The 22,473-nt window shown below is 46.9% G+C and overlaps 2 protein-coding genes across 2 annotated transcripts; both read left to right on the top strand.

Annotated features, from left to right (window-relative positions):
• The first annotated feature begins 880 nt into the window (after positions 1–880).
• Positions 881–14,916, top strand: paip1 (poly(A) binding protein interacting protein 1). Its single transcript, XM_084439736.1, has 11 exons — positions 881–1,214; positions 1,916–2,064; positions 2,229–2,426; positions 2,627–2,739; positions 3,618–3,729; positions 7,403–7,528; positions 7,841–7,947; positions 8,427–8,544; positions 9,852–9,906; positions 9,995–10,076; positions 13,590–14,916. The coding sequence occupies exons 1-11, from the start codon at positions 1,019–1,021 to the stop codon at positions 13,675–13,677; spliced, it is 1,344 nt and encodes a 447-aa protein (XP_084295862.1). The 5' UTR covers positions 881–1,018; the 3' UTR covers positions 13,678–14,916.
• Positions 14,917–15,322: 406 nt separating this feature from the next.
• On the top strand, positions 15,323–19,813 carry cUnh5orf34 (chromosome Un C5orf34 homolog; the record flags this gene model as incomplete). The annotated part of the gene is made up of 9 exons (XM_084440004.1): positions 15,323–15,532; positions 15,788–16,021; positions 16,315–16,806; positions 16,946–17,208; positions 17,427–17,528; positions 18,034–18,166; positions 18,621–18,703; positions 18,953–19,022; positions 19,571–19,813. 9 exons carry the CDS (start codon positions 15,323–15,325, stop codon positions 19,811–19,813), a joined length of 1,830 nt encoding a protein of 609 aa, XP_084296130.1.
• Between the last annotated feature and the right edge of the window lie 2,660 nt (positions 19,814–22,473).

The raw sequence follows: 22,473 nt of genomic DNA, 5'->3' as shown, positions 1-22,473 counted from the left end.
CTATCCAATATTTAGGATCCATAATTATGCTTCAAAATAACAAAGGAGTGCTCTATTGAAAAAACACAGGATCATGTCCGGGGAGTCCATACTTTTGGAAGTAATTATTTTTCCAGGGATGTATTAGGTCAATAAAGTGACTTCAGTTATAAACTGAACAGGTAAGCTAATTAAAGGGACCATAATTACTTTTCTATGTAGCCAGCCAACGTAGTTCACTCTCTGACCATCTTCTCTGGTTTGATCTGTGGTCATACAGCCCGCTGCTCTCACCTCCCTGTCTGCCGGTAGGATGTGCTCTACTCTGCTAAACTTCCCATCCCAGCTCCACACTGAGCCCTTGATGAGATGCCAGAGCTCATCCCTAAACTAGGCCTACATGATGACATGGCGATGCATTCTCCTTTTTGCAAAATTTTTGCAACATTTCTCTCTCAATTCAATTTAAAGGGCTTTATTGGCATGGAAAACATGCGTTTACACTGCCAAAGCAAACATCACAAATAGGGCCAAATAGCAATCTAATTTGTTCTTTTTTTTTGTAGATTCTTTCCAGCGTGTCAGATAGTTTTCTTAAATTCGGTTTAGTTTGGTGGGGGTTCTGTTTGGTCGCTCTGCTTGTGTTTGTGGACACATCAGGACCAGCTGGCTGAGGGGACATCTCTCTGCAGTCTGGGTCACTTAACAGTTTTGGACACTGTTTTATATTTATTTTAACTCCACACGTTCGGCCACTTCTGCAATCACGCCAGTGTTGTTCCGGGACAAGTTTGTTTATGGGGAACAAAACAAACGGAGTTCTCAGAATAACAGCTAGCAGTTCGCCATTTTGCCGGAAGTGGTGTCGAAACAGAAACTATAAATATGAAAGCGAGATAGAGGGGGTGAGAGAGGGTAGCCCTCCTTACAGATAGAAATATTAGCTAGCGGGCCTACTGTATCGGGGCACGTCAGCTGTTTGAATCGAATGCTGTTGTGAATGCTGTTGTGAGTCAGAGTCCCACCAAAACAAGCAAACATGACCGAGAATTTCGAGCGAGCTCCCGGGGCAGGGAGAGCCTCAGCTCGGCTCCAGGCAGCCGCGCCCGGCCTAGACGAGGACACTAGAGCCTCCCAGTCTCTCTTCAACCAGCGGGGGCCGCTGAGGCAGCCTCGGACATCGCCGCCCTTAGCTGAGAACAACATAAACACCGGTACCGATGCTGCAGGCGGAGGTAAGATTCGTTGTTTGCCGTGTATGCAAACCGCTAATGCTAGCTATACGTGCTAACTCTGGCTAGCTAGCTAGCACTAGTTTTTTTCCTCAGATTTGACATGAATGGTTCCGCTAACGTTACCGCACACTAACAACACGTTTTTCTTTTCACTTAAGATAACGTTGTTGTAGCTAATTCACATTTTTATTGAAATAATGATGTTATTAAAGTATTAGAATAGAAATACCAGATAGCTGGACAGCCATTGTTAGCTAACGATAGCTGGCTATAGGCGTTCGCTAACATAACAAGTATTACATTAGCGAACGTCGTTAGCTAGCTAGCTAACGTTAGCCGTCAGTCTGTCGCATGTACCTGCAAGCTATTCTCTTCTTGCTAAATTACACTGGTCAGTGAGCTAGCGGCTAAGTAAAGCACACGTAGCCACGGCCAAATCCCGTGACAAACGACCAGCCGGCCAGATCTGGAGCTCCAGCTTCCTCAGCTGGACTCGACACTTGTGGTAGCTAATGTCAAAGATCACTTCAGCTTTTAGCACTAGCTACAGAACTAACAGCCGTTGGCCGTTCATTTGGATTCCACTGGCTTGAGAGAAAAAACTTGCTGCCAGACAGCTTTTTCTGACGCATGTCCGTCAGTATATCCAAATAGTTTCCAGGGTCATTATTCATCAGCTGTGTGTACATTTGTCTTCGCAGATGGCAGAGGATCAGGCAAACCTCACCCAGCCACTTACAGTAACAGCCCCTCGTCATCCAAGGGCAGTAAGATGGACTCGGTGGTCAAGACCTCCACCTTGTCAGTACACGCTCCGGAGTTCATCCCAAACAGTTTTGTCCAGTACGAAGTAGGTGAAGATGTCACAGGGGGCGTTCTTGAGTCTGGCATACTACCTTTTGGGGGTTAAATTGATTTGCTGGGCTGTGGTGAAGGCACATAGTCGCTCATCCATAGTTCAGAATGATTGAAATCAGGTCTGCCTTTCACCAATTGTCCGTCTTTCCTTTAAAGGAAACTGTTTCGGAAGATGGAAGCTACGGCTGCAACGAGGAGGCATCATTGTCCGATATGGTTCAGGAGTTCCTCGGCCACCTAAGCTCTTCACCAGGGTCTTTTGAGTCGGATGTGGAGCACATAGCTCACATGCTCAACTCCTGGGTCACCACCGAGGACATGCTACAGGAGCTAGTGGAGCTGATATACACTCAGGTGTGTATGACGCACATGCCCTCTCTCTCTCACACACACACACACACACACACACACACACACACACACACACACACACACACACACACACACACACACACACCTGCCAAGAAAGCACCATGGTGTTTTTAGTAAACCTAACATTAAACATCAATCTTCATGTTTCCAATGTATCCTAATGTGTTGTTTCTGATTTGCAGTCCACTAACATCCCAAACTTCGCCTATACTGGGGCCAGGCTCTGTAACTACCTGTCTCATCACCTGGCAATCAGCCCAGCGAGCGGAAACTTCCGCCAGCTTCTCCTCAAAAGGTACTAAGGATCAAAACTAAACTTCATCTTCCCTGCGATTAGGGATGCAAATAATTAATCGAAAATCGTTTCATTGATCGTTAAGAATTTTTACTCGATCTACTATCAAACAACGTGGTAGCGAAGCAGCCATCTCGGGAGAAATGCAGAGAAATCAACAGCGGCATATTTTGAAAATTGAAGCGGGCAAAGCATTGCATGCGACCACTTCGCAAAGAAAGGACAAGAAGCCACTTGCAAATAGTGTGATGCCGTGTACACATACAACAGCAATGCTCTATCACCTGAAGAACGTTCACTCGGATAAGTTGTCTCTCCTCCTCGTCTCACCTGCAGCAAACCCACCATGGGCTCAGTGTTTGCGAGGAGGAGCTGTGACGCGCAGCAGGCAGAAGAAAATAACCCTGTCTGTCCGTAATAAAGAGTTGATTAGGAAAAAACATGTTTGGAAATGTTGGTATTTTAATTGCAATTAATCGATTGATTGATTGTTAACATTACCAATGATCGATTCAGGGACGTGCCTACAATTTGCAACCCTAACTTGCGATGGCATTTCCAGTTTGGCTGGTGTACAGCTGCTTGTAAACTTTGACACACCTCTCTTTCTCTCCCCTTCTCCCTCTCTCTTATCCCTTCTTATTCTGTCGTCCCTCCTCTTTTGTCTCCATTCCTCTCTCTACCCGTCTCCTGTCTCCATCCCTCTCTCTCTACCTCTTTCTCTCTACCCCCTCTCCCCTATCTCCATCTCTCTCTCTCTACCTCTCTACTGACTCCATCTCTCTTTCTCTCTTCCTCCCTCTCTTTCTCTTCTTCCTTCTCATTCTGTCGTCCCCCACCCCTGTTTCCAAACCCCTCTCCCCCCCCCTCCTCTGCAGGTGTCAGACCGAGTATGAGCAGAGGAACGTGGCAGTCAGGGGTTGCCTGAAAACCCAGAAGAGTTTCCACTGCTACGTGCTCTTCCTGGGAGAGCTCTACCTTAACCTGGAGGTGAGGAGCCCACCTCCTCACCCTGGCCCACTGCCCTGCTGCCACCCTCCGACGTGGTCCCCCTCTTTTTCTCTCTCGCTCTCTCTCTCTCTCTCTCTCTCTCTCTCTCTCTCTGTCACATTCTGTTTTAACCTTTAGTGCCCCTCATAGGGCTGGCCCGAGTAATTCGAGTATTCCACTATTCGTTCGGTCGGTTGGTATTCGGAGCTCAATTCAGTATTCGGAGTTCAATTCAGTATTCGGAGTATTCGTTTTTTGTCCCAATACTCCAAATCGATACCAACGTTGTCGGATTTCATGCTCGTATTTTCTCCCTCAAAACACTCTCTGCGGGTCTCTGGTTAGGGCTGTCAACTTAAAGGAATAACACAGTGGTTGAACATGACATGCCAGTTATCGTTAGGTAAAATCAAAGTGAATGTGTCCATACGTGTTGTTATTCTGTCATTTTTAAGTACTATAAAACTCCTTTTTATATGCCCAAATTTCCCCCTCTCAAAGTTCTCCCCATTTTGTGGGCATGTCAGAGGCCGTGTCAGTCAGAAATGATTGACAGGCCGCAGCCCCAACTTCCACACATTTGTTGCTTGTAACCATAGTTACCTCGACACCAGGAAGTATACAGGCATTTACAAAGAAATGTAAGATGTCACACTGCCTTTTTAACCCCCAAACATTATAAAGATACACGCTACCTAACAGGCCATATCTTCGAATATGCATTATTCAGAAAAAGTACGATAAGGTATAACGATGGTGCATCTCCCCCGCGGCACAGAGGAAAAGCACCCTGCAGCCGGCCACGCAAGCTTGGAGGCTTGGGCTATAGACTAACGTTATAGCTTTCAGCCAGCTACGAACGCAGATGCCTATTTAGTCAAATAATTGCAGTGGGTCTTAGCAGAAGACAGATCATTTGCGCTGTGAAACCGACATTAAATCCGCACTGTTCACCGGTCTAACGTTATTTATCTTAGTAGGTGGCCAACACAGCCAGTTGAACACAGAAACGTTACTGTTCTGGGATCAGTCAGTTCTGGTGATATAAAGGAATCGAGCAGAATACCACTGCAATAACTGATTATTAGTCAGATCAATTTAATCATAATAGACCATTTCAGACTATAATACAATACGCTTTACAGAAAGGGGGAGAGGATGTAGCCTACTTGTCCTACTCCTAATTATGTGCGAGACTGCACACGTAGCGCAGCGATTCAGGATAATCGATGAGTTTGGAGAGACAGAGGGCCATGCACCAAGACTCCGTGAGCGCACAGCGGAAAGGGGGTAGGTTATAGCCTACTCCGGAGTCCAGAGACGTAACAGGTCATGCAGTCAATATATCTCGTTTTGAAGGTTACTGTAATGCCCTCTGGTTATAATAGAATATCGCCACTGGAGCTGTTTAATCCAAAAATGCGCAATGCTTCCTGCAGTTGGGTCGGATCGAGGTGCTGGGATGATCAACATTATGTGGAGCAGATGCCACTGCAGTGATGCTTAGGCTTCCACAGCTTTCATAATGTTTTGCAGAACTTACAATTCTTTGGTGTTGTAAATTATGAAAGGAAAATAATAACTTGACTTAATATCTTCACCTCCACCCACCCCGAAATGTAGTCATAATGTCATCGCAATAGCCTCTATGCGCAGCACAACACTGCAATGCAAGACCTTAGGACAAACGATTCAGTACACAGGTGTGTTTGATCAAGTGAAGATCTCATTGTGAGAATAGGCTGTTTTCTAGAATAAATACATGACAAAAAACGACACGGGTAGCCGTGTCGTTTACTGTAGGCCGTTTATTTTCTGAGGTAATTGTTGCACATACAACATGATATAAAATGAAGACAGGCTACTTTCTCATAAAACGGGGGTTGTTGCAACATATTTATAATAATATCATTAGGTGACATTGGCTGCAACCTGCCCTCCAGGACCTGCACACCTCCAGAGCCCTGAAGCGCGGGACCTGGACCTCCCGAATCCCAGTATTGGAAATGTAGTTAGTGATCTGGCTACAAGAAAAGGGGACAAATTATAAAAGCGATTAGTAATAGCATAGTTATTTTGCATATACAAAACAGCATACATTACAACACTGCTATTTATCAGTAAGTCTACAGCCTATCGAATGTAGTTTGAGCGACAGATAACAATCAGGAGATTCTTGGGGAGACAAACTGACTTCTAACCAACTTTGACTGCGTAACGTTGCCTATTGGCCTCTACAACACAGCACACTCTACAGTTCTGGTAGGCTATCGCTTCGGAAACCTTACAGCACAGTTTGCACCTGATTAATTCTGTGTTTAATGCCAGGGAAGGGTACAGTATGGTGCGCTGTGTTAATGCCATTGCACAGGAGGGCTAACGTTACCAAATGCATTGAGAGCTAACGTTAGCATGCTAGGATAACTAACACAGTTAGCTAGTACCTAACATTAGACTAGCTATCGTTAACATGCTTGATAAAGACAGATAGCTAGCTGGATCAGACAGCTTTTTAAAAACTTTTGACAATTCAGCTGAAGTTTTGTTTATCTAACATTAGCTAGGTTCGATACTAATCATAGACAGAGATCATGGTAACTTCCCAATTTGTATGTCAACCACAAATACAGTTATAAAACGTATGTACAAAATCTATAAAAATTAGTGGTGGTCATCGTTGAGACTGCAACTATTCAATTATTCTCAAGATGAGGAGAAAAGGTTCAGAGCTACCTTACCAGGTTGGATAGATGGTGAAATGGCGCAAAGATAGCAGGTGCGCGAGCCAGACAGATTTCTGTTGGGAGCAGGTTTTTCACACTTAAGTGTGATGTCAAGAAAGGGAAAAGCGTCACGAACGGGCATTTTCAACTTTCATTTTCAGTCAAATTGGACTGAAATTTTTAAGCTTCCAGTTTCTCCAAAGCTACAAAACAGATATATTTAATGTTTTTATTATGTTTCTTCAATGTCCTCTTGTGCAAATGGCACGTACAAACTCAAAAAAGTTAAAATTGGCAAGTTATACCTTAAAGCATTTTCACCTCTGTCTCTGAGCAATGCTGGACTAGGATGACGTAGCCTACGTTTGGTAGTAAACAGCCCAAAACATTTTTTAAGCCATTTTAAGTTTTAAATGACTTTAGTAGGCTACTATCAGCCTCTAGTTTATTGTGGTACAAAATATATTTTTATAAAAATATATTTTTATAAAACCGAATTGGAAGTGGTTTTCAAGAGTTTATGGATGTAGCCAGAATGCCAATATGAAACTTACTTGTCAGAACGTGAAAGTGAAACCTAAACTTAGGCAAACTGACACAGTCACAAGCCATGATAAAATAAACCCACGCATGATTAAATCATGAACAAATACTCAGCTAGCAGGAGCAAGTAGCAGGAGGCAAAAGGTGAACAACAAGGGAATGACTGTCTGGCACATTGCTCCGCTTGTCACCGGTAGATATAGACTATGCAATGCTGCCACCAGGAGTTGAGAACGAATACTATTCGCCATTCGCTCGTTCCCACCAAAGAGTACCCGAAGCCTGTTAAAGGGTATTCAGGACAGCCCTACTCCCTCACCCCTCTTTCCATCTAAACGGTATTATTAAGTGGATAGACTGATGTTGTGCTGTGTTTGTATGTGCATGTGTGTGCGTGTGTGATTCAGCTAAAGAGTGTGAAGGGCCCTCCTCGTCGAGCGGAGATCTTGCTCAGTGCTCTGAGGGAGCTGATGAACGCCCTGTTCTCCAACCCTGTGGACGCCAACCTCATCTGCGCCGTCAAACTGCTCAAGGTGAGACCCCGCACATCTGACCTCACCTGACATCGCCCGATCCCACCTGACTTTACCCGACCTGATCCAAACTGACCAAGTAACCTGGGTCCAATGGTCCTACGGTCCTAGGGCTGCTAATCCTAACACAAACTTAACATAATGTGTATGCCATTGTGTGTTGGTTGTATAGGCTGTGTTTTTACTACAAAAACAAAAAACTACAAGTGTTTGTGTGTCTGTGTCTGTGTGTGTATGTGTGTGTGTGTGTGCGTGTGCGTGTGCGTATGTGTGTGCACGCTTGTGGTTGCGTGTGTGTGGGTTCACCTGCAGTTGACCGGTTCGGTTCTGGAGGACACCTGGAAAGAGAGTGGCAAACCAGATATGGACCAGCTGATCCAGAGGATAGAGAACATCGTACTGGATGCCACCTGCAGCCGGTGTGTGTGTGTGTGTGTGGGTGTTGGTGTGGGTGGAGGATGGCACCTTCTGTTTGTTGTTAGGTTTACTAAAAACACCATGGTGCTTTCTTGGCAGGTGTGTGTGTGTGAGAGGAGGATGGCACCTTCTGTTTGTTTTGTGTGTGTGTATGTTTGTGTACTGTGTGTATCTGTGATTGACAGAACATTCACTGGTTCACTGATATAACCAGTCGCCTGTACGCCTCACAACATGAGGATGCGAGTATTTGTTAGTCAGGGATGTGAAGTGGACTCCGTCATCGATGTCTCAAATCAAGCATGGACCCTTAATCCCTTCATCCCCCCCTCTGATGTGGTGGAGATGATTAGCAAGACCGCCTCCCCTCTGCTCCGCAGTCTAGATAGCGCTCCTGCGCTTCACTCCATGTGCACTGGATTTAGGTGGAGACTGTGAACAAGGGTGGGAGGTGTAATTGTGTGCGCGTGCGTGCGTGAAGGGATGTGAAGCAGATGCTGTTGCGGTTGGTGGAGCTGAGGTCCAGTAACTGGGGACGTGTCCTGGGTGCTGCCGCCGCCAACGACGCCACGCCCGACAACGACCCCAACTACTTCATGGTAAGTTCACCTGAAACCTCCTCTCACTGTCATATGTGGAAGAAATGCCACTATGAGCATTTTGATTGGTTAACATGATCACAGTGAGCTATGGAGGCTTTGATTCTGTAGTTACCTTTTAGCTGCTGTTAACTTTGTAACCTCCAAGACCTTTTTTGGTTACATGCAGTGCTAAATAACATATCTATTATCATTATTATAATTAGGGCTGCCAATCGATAAAATTAATCAAATTACATGATCTGTAATTAATCATAATTAATCACATGTATTATTTTTTGCTGGTAAAAGCCCCCCAAATGAATATATTTAAATTAAAAGACATAACATTATTTTAGCAGACAAGTAAAGCATTGAATAGACATTACAAAAGTTGGCTTTAGAGGTCATTATATTGTTATTATTTGCAATATCTTATGCGTCAGGGTATCAATTAATCTGAGCAACATATTCATCTTGCGCCAATACGTCCGTGGATTTTCTAATCTATTGTGCCTCTTGATGCTGGCTTGTAGCTGGATTGGAGGATGTAATTTGCAACGCTTCCATTAAGCCCTTGTCTTCTACCATAGCAATTCATTGCGACTGAGTTTGTAAATTTGTCTGAGGTAGACTTGGCCTACTCATTCTGTCTGAGGTAGACTTAGCCTACTCATTCTGTCTGAGGTAGACTCAGCCTCTTATTCCCAGTCCCACAGATGCTCAGAGTGGGACATTTAAAACAAAATGCAGGAAAAATTTAATACAGGAATAAAAGTTACAGTGCAGTGTATGAGTGAATAATTCAATAAAAGGCAGCGATAAAAAGAAAATTCTTCAGTCTTGATTTAAAGGAACAGAGTTGCAGCAGACCTGCAGTTTTCTGGAAGTTTGTTCCAGATATGTGGAGCATAAGAACTGAACGTTGCTTCTCCATGTTTTGTTTTAACTCTGGGGACAGAAAGCAGGCCTGTGGCAAATGACCTGAGAAGTCTGGATGGTTCATAACATAGCAGCAGATCAGAAATATATTTTGGCCCAGTATATTTTGGGCAGGTATATGAGTTAGAGCTTCAAACCCTGGTCTTAAAGGGCAGGTCTATGAGTTAGAGCTTCAAACCCTGGTCTTAAAGGTCAGGTATATGAGTTAGAGCTTCAAACCCTGGTCTTAAAGGGCAGGTATATGAGTTAGAGCTTCAAACCCTGTTCTTAAAGGGCAGGTATATGAGTTAGAGCTGGTGGTCTTGACAACTGACATACAGTCCTGCTGTCTTCCCGCTGGTTGGTGTGTCTTGCTGCTGGTCATTGTCATGTTCTTGTCCTTCCAGAATGAGCCTACCTTCTACACTACAGACGGCACTCCGTTCACAGCAGCAGACCCAGGTGGGCATATCAAACACATCCTCCTGTACACGGAGCTTCTCAAGCTACAGAACATCTCTTGATCCCACCTGCTTCGGTCCTTTTCCAGAATACTCTGAAAAATACCAGGACATTCTAGACCGGGAGGACTGGGTGGACCCGGAGCTGTATGAGGAGAACGGCACGGACTCGTGAGTGGAACGCTATAGAAACATTATATAAGCGTCAGGGTGACCAGCTGTGTTTTATATACATGCTATATAAACGTCAGGGTGACCAGCTGTGTTTTATATAAACATTATTGAAACGTGACCAGCAGTGTTTTATATAAACGTTATTTAAACGTCAGGGTGATCAGCTGTGTTTGATATAAACGTTATTTAAATGTGACCAGCTGTGTTTTATATACATGCTATATAAACGTCAGGGTGACCAGCTGTGTTTTATATAAGCGTTATTTAAACGTCGGGCTGATCAGCTGTATTTTATATAAACGTCGGGCTGATCAACTGTATTTTATATAAACGTTGGGCTGATCAGCTGTATTTTATATAAACGTCGGGCTGATCAGCTGTATTTTATATAAACGTCGGGCTGATCAGCTGTATTTTATATAAACGTCGGGCTGATCAACTGTATTTTATATAAACGTTGGGCTGATCAGCTGTATTTTATATAAACGTCGGGCTGATCAACTGTATTTTATATAAACGTCGGGGTGACCAGCTGTATTTTATATAAACGTCGGGGTGACCAGCTGTATTTTATATAAACGTCGGGGTAACCAGCTGGTGGCCAGCGTTAGCCTGCCTCAGGGCTGTTTCTCCCTCTAGTGACACCTCTCCTGCGGTTGATGGTTCTAGAATGTCACATTCCACTGACAGTCTTAGGCCAAATGTTTTTGCATATTTGTAGTATTTCCCCCCTTTGATGATATAGGTTTTTGCAAGCATTGCAAGTGGCCATGTCATCTTGTTGCATGAAATGTAACCACATTTTAGAACGTTTATGCCTAGACGACATGTTGCTGGCTTCTCTACCGCGGTCTAATAAAACAAAACAAGGCAGTGTGTGTGACGTCATCACGCTTGCGCAGCAACGATAGGAAACGATAGCGGAATCGTTAAGGATTTTGGCTTACGATTCCAAGGAATCGATTCACTGGGAACCGGTTCTTGTTGAGATTCCCATCCCTATCCCCTCAGCCCTACTCCCTATCCCCTCAGCCCTACTCCCTATCCCCTCAGCCCTACTCCCTATCCCCTCAGCCCTACTCCCTATCCCCTCAGCCCTACTCCCTACCCCCTCAGCCCTACTCCCTATCCCCTCAGCCCTACTCCCTATCCCCTCAGCCCTACTCCCTATCCCCTCAGCCCTACTCCCTATCCCCTCAGCCCTACTCCTCATCCCCTCAGTCCTACTCCCTATCCCCTACCCCCTCAGCCCTACTCCCTATCCCCTCAGCCCTACTCCCTATCTCATCATCCCCTCAGCCCTACTCCCATCCCCTCAGCCCTACTCCCTACTCCCTATCCCCTCAGCCCTACTCCCTATCTCCTCATCCCCTCAGCCCTACTCCCTACCCCCTCAGCCCTACTCCCTAACCCCTCAGCCCTACTCCCTATCTCCTCATCCCCTCAGCCCTACTCCCTACCCCCTCAGCCCTACTCCCTATCCCCTCAGCCCTACTCCCTATCCCCTCAGCCCTACTCCCTATCCCCTCAGCCCTATCCCCTACCCCCTCAGCCCTACTCCCTACCCCCTCAGCCCTACTCCCTACTCCCTACCCCCTCAGCCCTACTCCCTACCCCCTCAGCCCTACTCCCTATCCCCTCAGTCCTACTCCCTATCCCCTCAGCCCTACTCCCTATCCCCTCAGCCCTACTCCCTATCCCCTCAGCCCTACTCCATACTCCCTATCCCCTCAGCCCTACTCCCTATCCCCTACCCCCTCAGCCCTACTCTCTATCCCCTACCCCCTGTTTCCTTGGCTGAGGCACTTGGTGGAGACCGGCTGCTGCCATATTGCTTGTCCAGTCCAGCTGCATATCCACCAGCGCACAGGGAGGTGTGAGCTCTTGTGTGTGGAGCTTGGGCCTGGGACTCACCCACTCACTACCCGCTGACCAGGTCTGCTGACCTGGGGGCCCCTTTTGCCGGACGGAGGGGATTGCGTGTCCCACAGTGCAACAGGGGAGGCTACCCCCCTCCATTCAGATGAGTCAGCAGACAGACAAGAAAGAGGCTTAGCTAGCCTGGTGCCTAGCAACCTGTCCCTGCCTCACTCACTAACTCACTAACCACTCACTGTGTGTGTGTCTCTCTGTGTGTGTGTGTGTGTGTGTGTGTGTGTGTGTGTGTGTGTGTGTGTGTGTGTCTGTGTGTCTGTGTGTCTGTGTGTCTGTGTGTCTGTGTGTGTGTGTGTGTGTGTGTTTGTCTTACTCTGTGTGTGTGTGTTGTCTCTCTTGTCCACCTGTTGTCGCTTTCATTTGCACCAAAGCAGTTAAAATTGATGCACCATCGTTTACGCTTCCTAACTGGACAGATCGATGTCCCAGAAGTTTAACTGACCTTGTGTTATACTGTGATGATTAAGTGTTCCCTTCATTTTTTTGAACAGTGTATTTGGATTTTTGTCATCCTAAAGAACAACAAAAAACCTGCATGACTGTTCTGCTAGTGCACAGCGCCCATGGGCTCGTCTGGGTCTGTTTGCTGCTAGCGCATAGCGCCCGTGGGCTCGTCTGGGTCTGTTCCGCTCATTCTATCCATCTATCTCTCTGGATCAATCAATTATCAGTGATTCAATCCGGAACCAAACACAGCAAACTCTGTGTGGCTGCACGTGTATAGAAAGCATTACTCACAACACTAGGGGCCGATAAATCCACTGAATCAAGTCACCATTCAGATCTTCACCTCCGGCGTACACCACTGATGAGAGGTTTTTCTGTCTGTAGTGCCATAGCTATTCTCAGCACAACCGGAATGAACATGACTGTTCCCATAACTGAATAAAGTCTTCCATTCGCTCATTGAAGGCAGGCTGTAACTAGCCAAGTTGTGTACCTACTCATCTCACGCACACCTTAAGTGAAGAAAGTGAGGTGCACGCAATTGGGCCGTAGCACTGCACGGGAGAGTGTTCTGTATCCTGCCGCGGAACTACTTTAACCGGATACTGACGGTCAAGAAGAGCTGATCTAAACTTCATAGGTGACACTGCATGTTCAGGGGGGATGAGGAACATGGGAAGGAAGTTTGGTTCAGACGTTGTTCGTGGCTGTTGAGATGATCGCCCACATGGTTTTCTGGAGTCATTGGAAGGATAAAAGGCGATGGTTTTTGTGTGTCATGTTCACTAAATGGTCTGTTTGGTGTGTTCAGTCATGTTCACTAAATGGTTTGTTTGGTGTATTCAGTCATATTCACTAAATGGTTTGTTTGGTGTGTTCAGTCATGTTCACTAAATGGTTTGTTTGGTGTGTTCAGTCATGTTCACTAAATGGTTTGTTTGGTGTGTTCAGTCATGTTCACTAAATGGTTTGTTTGGTGTGTTCAGTCATGTTCACTAAATGGTTTGTTTGGTGTGTTCAGGCATGTTCACTAAATGGTTTGTTTGGTGTGTTCAGTCATGTTCACTAAATGGTTTGTTTGGTGTGTTCAGTCATGTTCACTAAATGGTTTGTTTGGTGTGTTTGCAGGTTTTATGATGAAGACGAGATGGACCCTGAGATCGAGGAAGCTTTTGAGAAGTTCTGCCTGGAATCAGAGAAGACAAGAAGACAATGAGAGAGATGTGTGTGTGTGTGTGTGTGTGTGTGTGTGTGTGTGTGTGTGTGTGTGTGTGTGTGTGTGTGTGTGTGAGAGAGAGAGAGAGGGAGAAAGAGAGACAAAACTAAGCTGGCACATTGAGTACCTTTTGTGATCTTTTGATTTGTATTTTTTAAACTGTGCTTAGTTTGCAGTCCCTGGCGCGTCCGCTGCAGGTGTTTTTGGTGGCTGGGCTTGTGTTGGTCGGACGATGGGGGACAAGCAGCCGGATCTTTTATTCTGACGCTGTTCTGAGTTTGGGGTTTTTGGGGGTGGAGGAGGAGAGTTTGTTTGCTGCTGCGTTGGATTGTTTCCCAGCCGTTGGTTCTCCTGGGCCGTGGACTGGACGCTTTGCGGTGGGGAGGGAAGCTGTGCCCTGGATATTAAAACACCTGGGCTACTTGTATAGTAGCACTGTCAACTGCATAGTTTGATTGCATACTAACCTTTAAAATCATTGACAATACAAAGATTTCAGGCAGCACTGTAACATCAACATGTGTGTATTCGTAGGACACAGCTGAAGCCTGGTGTATGCTGTGTAAGATGAGCTATGGCTCAGACACACACAGCTCGTGTTTAGTGTTGGAAATCCAAGTACGGTGAAAGGAGCGTTTCTCTAAGGCAGACTCTGTTGACGGCTGCTGGAGGCCGGGCAGTAGCCTGCTGACAGAGCCGCTGGTTCTGCGCTGTTTCCATCTCCAGAGTCCTGAGTGTCGTGTCCTAGCTGAACACCTGACCGGGCTGAGACTTGGGTCAGAGCACACCTTCCCTGGGCTGGCCACGCGCTCCTGCTTGCCGGCCCGGCCACTCAGAGCTCACTATGCACTTAGGAGGACGGGTGTGTTTTACTAACTAGAGGATCTTTACTGCACTGTATACCAGACCGGTCGGCTAAGTAAAAAAGAAAATCCAGAAAAAGATCCAGTCCAAATCAGTTTTGATTTTAGGGATGTTTTAGTTCTTCCTTTTTATAGGTTCACAAGAGCCTTTTTAGAAAAGTTAAGTTATTTGACAGACATGTTGGAATACACACAGTACTTCTTATTTCAACAAGGATGTTTTGGATGCAGTTTGTCTGTTGAGCGTAGCTTCTGTCTGGCCTTTTGACACTATTTACTTTCACTGAGAAATACACACCAATGCAACAGGAAGGTCACAATGGACAGATAAAGCTCTTTAAAGATTGAATTGTTTTTACCAGCAATTTATGGATCCCAAACCAATTCATGTTTGTTTTATAGTTTGTAAATATTATTTACAGTATTTTTTGCCTGCAATAAATCCTTTATAATGTGAGCGTTGTTCGACTGACTCTTGATTCGTGTTGTAATCTTGTGTGTGCCTGTTCTGATAGTCGTCGCTGTGTTGGTGTAGCCTCGCCTGCCGAAGGGGGCGCTAGCGTGCTTCTCCAGAGAGATGTTACTTTTCTCGTGACTCCCGCAGAAGAAGAACCTCAGCCAATAGAAGCGCTAGCTCGAAGTTTGCGGGAAGTTTGTTGTTGACAACCAGACAGGCAGCCAGCCGGTAGCTAATGACTTTCATAGTTCTCAAGTTTTAGTATGTAGTTATCTAGCTTTAGTATATTTTGCACAGACAATCTAATCTATAATATCGATTTATGATGGCCACCTACGGCAGTATCAGTCTGATGATCATGTACGAGGATGAATCGGTGGACGTCCGTTACGGTGACAACTCCCGGTTACAGCTGTCACCGTGCGGCTCCGAGTTCGTGCTGGAGAAGCCCCACCCCGTTGCCCCGGCGGCACACACACTCCAGAGGGTTCAGAGAATCCGGCAAAGAACGAGATTCGCCATCAGCAGCTACAAGGTAACTAGCTAGAAAGACGTGGTTACTGCTCGTTGATGACAAGTTAATTACCTAACTTCTATCTTTAATACATTGATTAGCATATTAATTAAGGAAAATCATCTATGCATTCATCCATCCACGACGATATTGATTGGTTCTGGTGATGTTATTGTGATGGTGTAACTAGCTAAGCAGACCTGAACTAGAGAGTTAATGTCCTCAGTCAAAATACCTGTCTGTCGTGTCTGACTGTCGTGATCCATATGCTTACAGGGCTTGCTGCAGAGGGCTTTAGCGTTCAGGAACAATTATGCCGACAGACCCTACCTCCCTGGAGAACTCATCCCTGCCGACAGACCCTACCTCCCTGGAGAACTCATCCCTGCCGACAGAGCCTACCTCCCTGGAGAACTCATCCCTGCCGACAGACCCTACCTCCCTGGAGAACTCATCCCTGCCGACAGACCCTACCTCCCTGGAGAACTCATCCCTGCCGACCTCGTACAGGTAACAGCCGAGCCTGCAGAACCCAATACACCTCTTTACAGAGAAAAACAGTGGTTGGGTGATTGATTGATCGATTGATTGATTGGTCAGTGTACTACTACTCACCAGAACTCACAAGTGCATCTCCTTTCCACACAAGTGACTGAGAGCATACTCTAGTGCTGCAGGCAGAGTGCAGGAGGAGGGCATGTCCCACACAGCACCCCCCTTCAGTGTTGATGTTGGAGCACGTCAGTGAAACTGTGTTTTTACCACCGGTTTCTTCCTGACACCCTCCTCTCCCCCTGCACCAGCGGCCGTTCACCGGGGACCGGGAGGGGGCGTGGCCAGCTCTGGACCAGGAGGGGGCGTGGCCTGCTCTGGAACAGGAGGGGGAGTGGCCTGCTCTGGACCGGGAGGGGGTGTGGCCTGCTCTGGACCAGGAGGGGGTGTGGCCTGTGGCCCTCTGGCGCTGCGTGTCTGCGTGTGGCCCTGGTGGAGAGACCCTGGTCTGCTGGGCGGGGGGGTGGGCCCGCCTGCTGCTGTCCCCCTCTGGGGAGGACTTCTCTGTAGAGTTCAGTTGTAGCCTCAGCCAGGACCAGAACCACAACCACAGAGGCCCGGTCAGAGGCCCAGGAGCAGAGGGCAGCAGGCCTCCGAGACAGACCAGCTCCACGGCCTCCAGCCCCCCGCCGCAGACGCCCGCCGCCGGGGGAACCAGAGCGGCCGAGGCCGGAGGAACCACAAAGAAGCTTCCAGACCAGCCGAGGCCTGGCTCACCCCACACTGACATCAGACGTTGTGAGGTAAAGCTAAGCCACCGTTCACTGGATGCACCATGAACGTCTCTTAACTGTCACAATGGAGGAGCTAAATGCAAATACTATAATTGTATTGTATTGTAATGTATTTTTTTTATTATTATTATTGTTTAATCTATTGTAGTCTCAGCCAGCAGTGCCGTACCAGTCCACCAGGGTGATCCAGCATCACTCTTGCAGCTGTGTTCCTGAGGTGTGGTCCTACCCCCTCTCCCTGGCTCTGCACCGCCGGGCCCTCGGACAGAACCGGGCCCCCCAGGACCCCGGGGGAGAGACGGGGGCAGGGCGGACCCCGGCGGAGCCAGGTCCATGCGCTGGACAGAGGAGGAGGAGCTGTACCCTGCCGGAAGCCCTGCCCCTGAGATGTCCCTCTCCACACCAGCACAGGTCTAACGCTCCTGGTCACATGACGTCTGATGAGGCGGAACTCCCAGCTGTTAACACAGCAAAGCCCTGGCGCTTCACCAGTAAAGGCTGTTATAGCTACTGATTATTTACTGAACTAGTATTGCATGTAACGTCATATTCACTGTGTGTGTGCGTGTGTGTGTGTGCGCGTGTGTGTGCGTGTGTGTGTGCGTGCATGCGTGTATGTGTGTGTGTAGGTGGAAGTTGAAGGACAACCTGTCCTCAGGTGATCAGAACTCAGAACAGGACCTTCCCACAGAGATGCTCAGAGTGATGTGGTGTCAGGGAGTGGTCTACAGGTCAGGCACCCTCTGTCTGTCTCTGTCTGTCTCTGTCTCTGTCTGTTTGTCTGTCTCTGTCTGTTTGTCTGTCTCTGTCTGTTTGTCTGTCTCTCTGTCTCTGTCTGTCTCTCTCTGTGTCTCTGTCTGTCTCTCTCTGTGTCTCTGTCTGTCTCTCTCTCTGTCTGTCTCTCTTTCTCTCAGCTTCTGCTGCTGGGTCTTACTGTACAGCATGTAGACGATTTGTGGTAGGTAGTACATCAGTACATATCAATTTTTAGGGGTCAGCGTAGCTTCAGAATGAAACATTTTTTTCAGGAAGCAAAGGTCATCCTCAGTTCGGCAGCTATAAGCTTTGCTTCAGCCGAAACCCTTTTCGATCAGTCATACCTTATTTTATTTTTTTCTTGTACTTAAATGATTTGAACATTTTTTGCTGCTGATCGAAATAAACTATTCATTCCTTCATTCATTCATTCAAGTCACTGGGTTTGTTGTGTCACTGTGACCTTTCTCCCCTGGCCAGGATTGTGGGCGGAGCCATCCCAGCCATAGAGGTTTCCCCTGGCGACGGCTCAGTCATCAGGTCTAACGGTGCCCTGGCCAGCTACTTCACCCACCACAGAGCTGGACCTGGGACTGGACCTGGGACTGGGGAGGTATGCAAAGACAAGCTGCAATCTCAGGCCAATAGGACGGCTGTGGCTCAGGAGGTAGAGCCGGTCGCCCAATGACTGCAGGGTCGGCGGTTTGAATCCCGGCTTCTCCTGTCCACATGTCGAAGTGTCCTTGGACAAAGACACTGAACCCCAAATTGCTCCCAATGAGCCGGCTGCTGCCTCAATTGGTGTGTGTATGTGTATGTGTGAATGGGTGAATGAGAAGCTCTATATAAGTGCAATCCATTTGCCATTCAACAGCTCAGGTGAATGGGAGTGCTGCAGATGCAGTGTGTGATGTAATAGTCCTGAGCTCTCAGGTGTGTGTGGTAGTAGTCCTGAGCTCTCAGGTGTGTGTGGTAGTAGTCCTGAACTCTCAGGTGTGTGTGGTAGTAGTCCTGAGCTCTCAGGTGTGTGTGGTAGTAGTCCTGAGCTCTCAGGTGTGTGTGTGCAGGTGACGTACCACCTGAGCGGGCTCCCTCCTGACCGCCCAGGACAGACCTACTCTGTGACCTCGGTGGTGACTTGCGCCAGCAGGTGACCCCCACCAACACAAGCACCCCCGCAATGACACGATACAGTCAATAACACAGCATTTACTATCAACACATTCAATAGGTGAATAAAAGTGGTACTGCTCTAGAAAGACAGGTTAAACAAAAGCAATATGGTGGAGGATATGTCTGTCTGTCTGTCTGTCTGTCTGTCTGGCTGTCTGGAAATTATATTGAAATAAATGAGTCTGTAACCTAATGTATCTAATTGATGTTTTCCTCCTCATGACAGGATCCTGAGCTGCTATAACCAGGCCAGACACTCTCTGAAGCTGCACACCTCTCCTAGCTGTCTGAGGCAGGTCAGACTACAGGCCTGCACCACTACCTGCCCGTCTGCCTGCCTGCCTGTCTGTCTGTCTGTCTGTCTGTCTGTCTGTCTGTCTGTCTGTCTGTCTGTCTGTCTGTCTGTCTGTCTGTCTGTCTGTCTGTCTGTCTGTCTGCCTGCCTGCTCTTTTTCTCTTTCTCTGGTTCATTGTCTTTTACTCTCTATTTCTCTCTCTCCCCCCCTCTCTCTCTCTCCCTCCCTCTCTCTCTCTCTCTGTCCAGGAAGTCAGTTTTTCAGAGTCTATGTCATGTGAACAGGAAGTGCATCACAACCCTGAGTCTGGCCACATGAAGACAGCAGAGGCAGTCCAGAGGGGGTGAGGCTCCCCCCCCCGTCACTGTGAAGGAACTTCAGTACTGGTTGAGGGCTGTGGGTGAGAAGCGTGTGCCGTGGAAAAGGTCAAAGGTCATTCTCACGCCGTGTTTTTTTCCCCCTGCCCCAGGCCAACGTTTGTCACTGCAGAACTGGAGAAGATCAAACGCTTCAACTGTATCCTTAGTGTTGTTCTGAGACGGTGGTCAGGAAGAACACGCTTCTGACAACTTGACTTGGAAAAAAAGAGCCTGGTTCTTTAACAGCCGGTGTCCAGTCCTGCTAGAGAACAGCAGCCTGCCGCACGTCCAGATGGCCTCCCCAGGCCTGGTCCAGGGCCTCACAGAGCACCGGGCCCCCGGGGGGCCCCCCATCACCCAGGCCAGCGTGGCAGAGGCCCTCCAGAGAACCAGCAGGGCCATACAGGACATCGACGCCCTGTTCTTGGCCTGAGGAGAGGGCCTGGTTTAGACGGGGTCCCAGGAGACCTGACGCCCTGGAACTAGCACTCAGAGACAGATAACAGCAGCTGGTTAAAACACTGTTAGTTGAAGGGAGGTGTGAAGACATGTCTATTCACACCAGCAGCACTCCAACTTCCTGTCTGTGTGCACAGTTGCAGAGGAATAAAAATAGGGTGGACATATGAGAAATACGCTTTCATGAATTTGAATATTATTCTCTCAAACCTTCATCTTTATAAACGTTTTATTGTCCCAGAGAAGAAACTTGTCTTGGCCATATACTGCTGTGCATCAGTAACATGCTCAGTTTGCTCACCTGATGAACGGCAGACGTTTTCTGAACGGAGGGTCACATGGTGTCTGCCTCTGCCCCGGTTCTGAGGGACGAGGAGAGGGGCAGTCCTCACTCCTCCCAGATGTGCTCATTATAAACCCCTGGGGTCAGTCCAGACTCTACTTCACCAGATTGGGGTGTCATGGCGTTTCTTTAAGTTCTGACCCAACTTATTATCAACTGTTGCAAGACATCAGTCATTGTCCGCCCTCATTGTAATTATTGCACTTTGACTAATGTGTTGTCGTCCGTATGTAAAGTTATTTGAAATAAAAACCTAGTTGATCTGAAATGGAGACCTTTGTGTTTTGTTTGGGATGCCACTGTGTTGTTTAGCTATGCAGAAAATAGTGTTGAGTAGGTCAAAACGAAACAGGCAACCACTGTCTTCACACCATTGCAAGTGAAAGATGGTCTGAGACTGTTCCCGCTCTCAGAGAGATGGTGAGTTGGATCTCTTAATTTTGTTTTTTTGTAGGCTTTACTGATACTGAATCTACCTTCTGTCAAACACACTAATACAGGGTTTCATCTGGACCGCTACAGAAGAACAAACACAAACCCCGCCATTACAGCTCTATGAATATCACACTGTTTCTACGGCAACAGCAGCCCACAGGGCTGAGAGGACACTTCTCATTTCACAGCTCATCTGTGGGCGGCGTGGCGCTTCCTGAGCAGGTCTCTACTGTGAAGGGCTGTTCTCACCCTCCTCACCAGGAAGGCCAGACTGGGCTTCAGACAGACACACAGACTCCAGGAGACTCAGACTGGGTGAGTGCTCTGTAGAGAGAGGGGATGTGTGATGGGGGGTCTCTTGTTTTCTTTTGAATCCAACGACCAAAACTAAACAGTCACATGTGCAGTGTCTTGTTCTGGAGTGCTTTGTTGAACAGTCTCAGCTCATCTGACCCGTCTGTCAAACTCCTCTACAGACATGAGGAGGATGGCCTCAGCAGTGTAGCCATGCGTTCATAGGGTCCTTGGATCATACCAGATGTGAATACGGACGGACGCGTGTAATGGAAATTACTGTTCTAGTAAAAAGGATTTACCAAGATTCGCTCAAAAGGTTAAGTCTGGTTTATTGTGAAAAACATACGAGCGCAAGGACTTTCTGAACAACCCAACAGAGTGGTCTATCCAGAAAAGCCCCGATTATGGGTTTTGCTGTGCCTTATATGCAATCAAAACAAAGGTACGGTGCTTCCAGGATGTGATTGGCTACTCCATTGTACGTCATATGAAATGGCAGGCGTGGCCAAGAGTACAGACATGTGACATGAGAAAAAGGCGGCAATTGGGGACAAAGGATGGTTATTCTGTTGTAGACAGATGGCCTCCTGGAAGCCATTTTGTATGTTAGCACAGCTATGTGAATATTTGGGGGAGGTGATGAATTACAAAAGGAGTGAGAGGACAAAGGTTTAAGGTGTTTGGATGTAAATTCCACAACATTCCCCCATTTGTGCCTGAACAGGTACACAAAAATAAAATATAAAATCCAAACACAAAGTGTAAACATTCAGCTATAATATACATGTGGAAAGGAAATAATCTCTCCACTAGGTGGAGCAAAAAAAATAAAAAAATATTTTTTTTACTTTTTTTTTTATTGTGAAATATTTAACAAAAAAAAATAGATTATTTTCTTTCCACGTGCAAAATCACGCACCAAAACCCCTTGTTTCAGAAATATGACAGGAAACAAGGTAAAAAGATGACATGATTATATACTATTTATAGTCTAAAAGTGGACAACCGTTCACCAAAAACCTTGATTTTAAAGTTTGAACAAGGCAAAAAGATGAATGGTTATTAGTGTAAGAAGGGCAAAAAACCTCTTGGTCAATTTAGAGGAAAAACCCAAACTTATTTATCAACTCATGTTTCAACCATTGTAACTCTTGTAAACAAATATGATATTTTTTCAAGATAATTTCAAAGTTCATTCACTCTTGTTGTGAATAATCGCATGTAATTTCCTCTGGATCATAGCTTCCATGTTTGCGTCTCTGAATGTTTAATGTAGGTTCCAGTGTGTGCGGTTAGAGGTGCAGTCATTGCTGTTGAGATTGTCCACGTTGTCATACCACAACCACGAGAAGGAGGTGACCGGTAAGGTCGGTCTCCGATTGCTCTTCAGAGGAGAGGACAGTGTGGCGGTGACCGTCAAGGTCACTCTCCGATTGCTCATCAGAGGAGAGGACAGTGGCGGTGACCGCTTTGCCCTTGAGATCTCTGGTTCGGCTACATGGACCGTCCTCTCAGCTACTTTTGACAGCTATTCCACACAGGCCAGAATGCCCTGGTCC

This window comes from Borostomias antarcticus (assembly GCF_949987555.1).
Source record: "Borostomias antarcticus genome assembly, chromosome: 6".
Taxonomy (NCBI): Eukaryota; Metazoa; Chordata; class Actinopteri; order Stomiiformes; family Stomiidae; genus Borostomias; species Borostomias antarcticus.
Note: the sequence above shows the minus strand (reverse complement) of the source record. Positions and strands in the feature narration are given on the sequence as shown.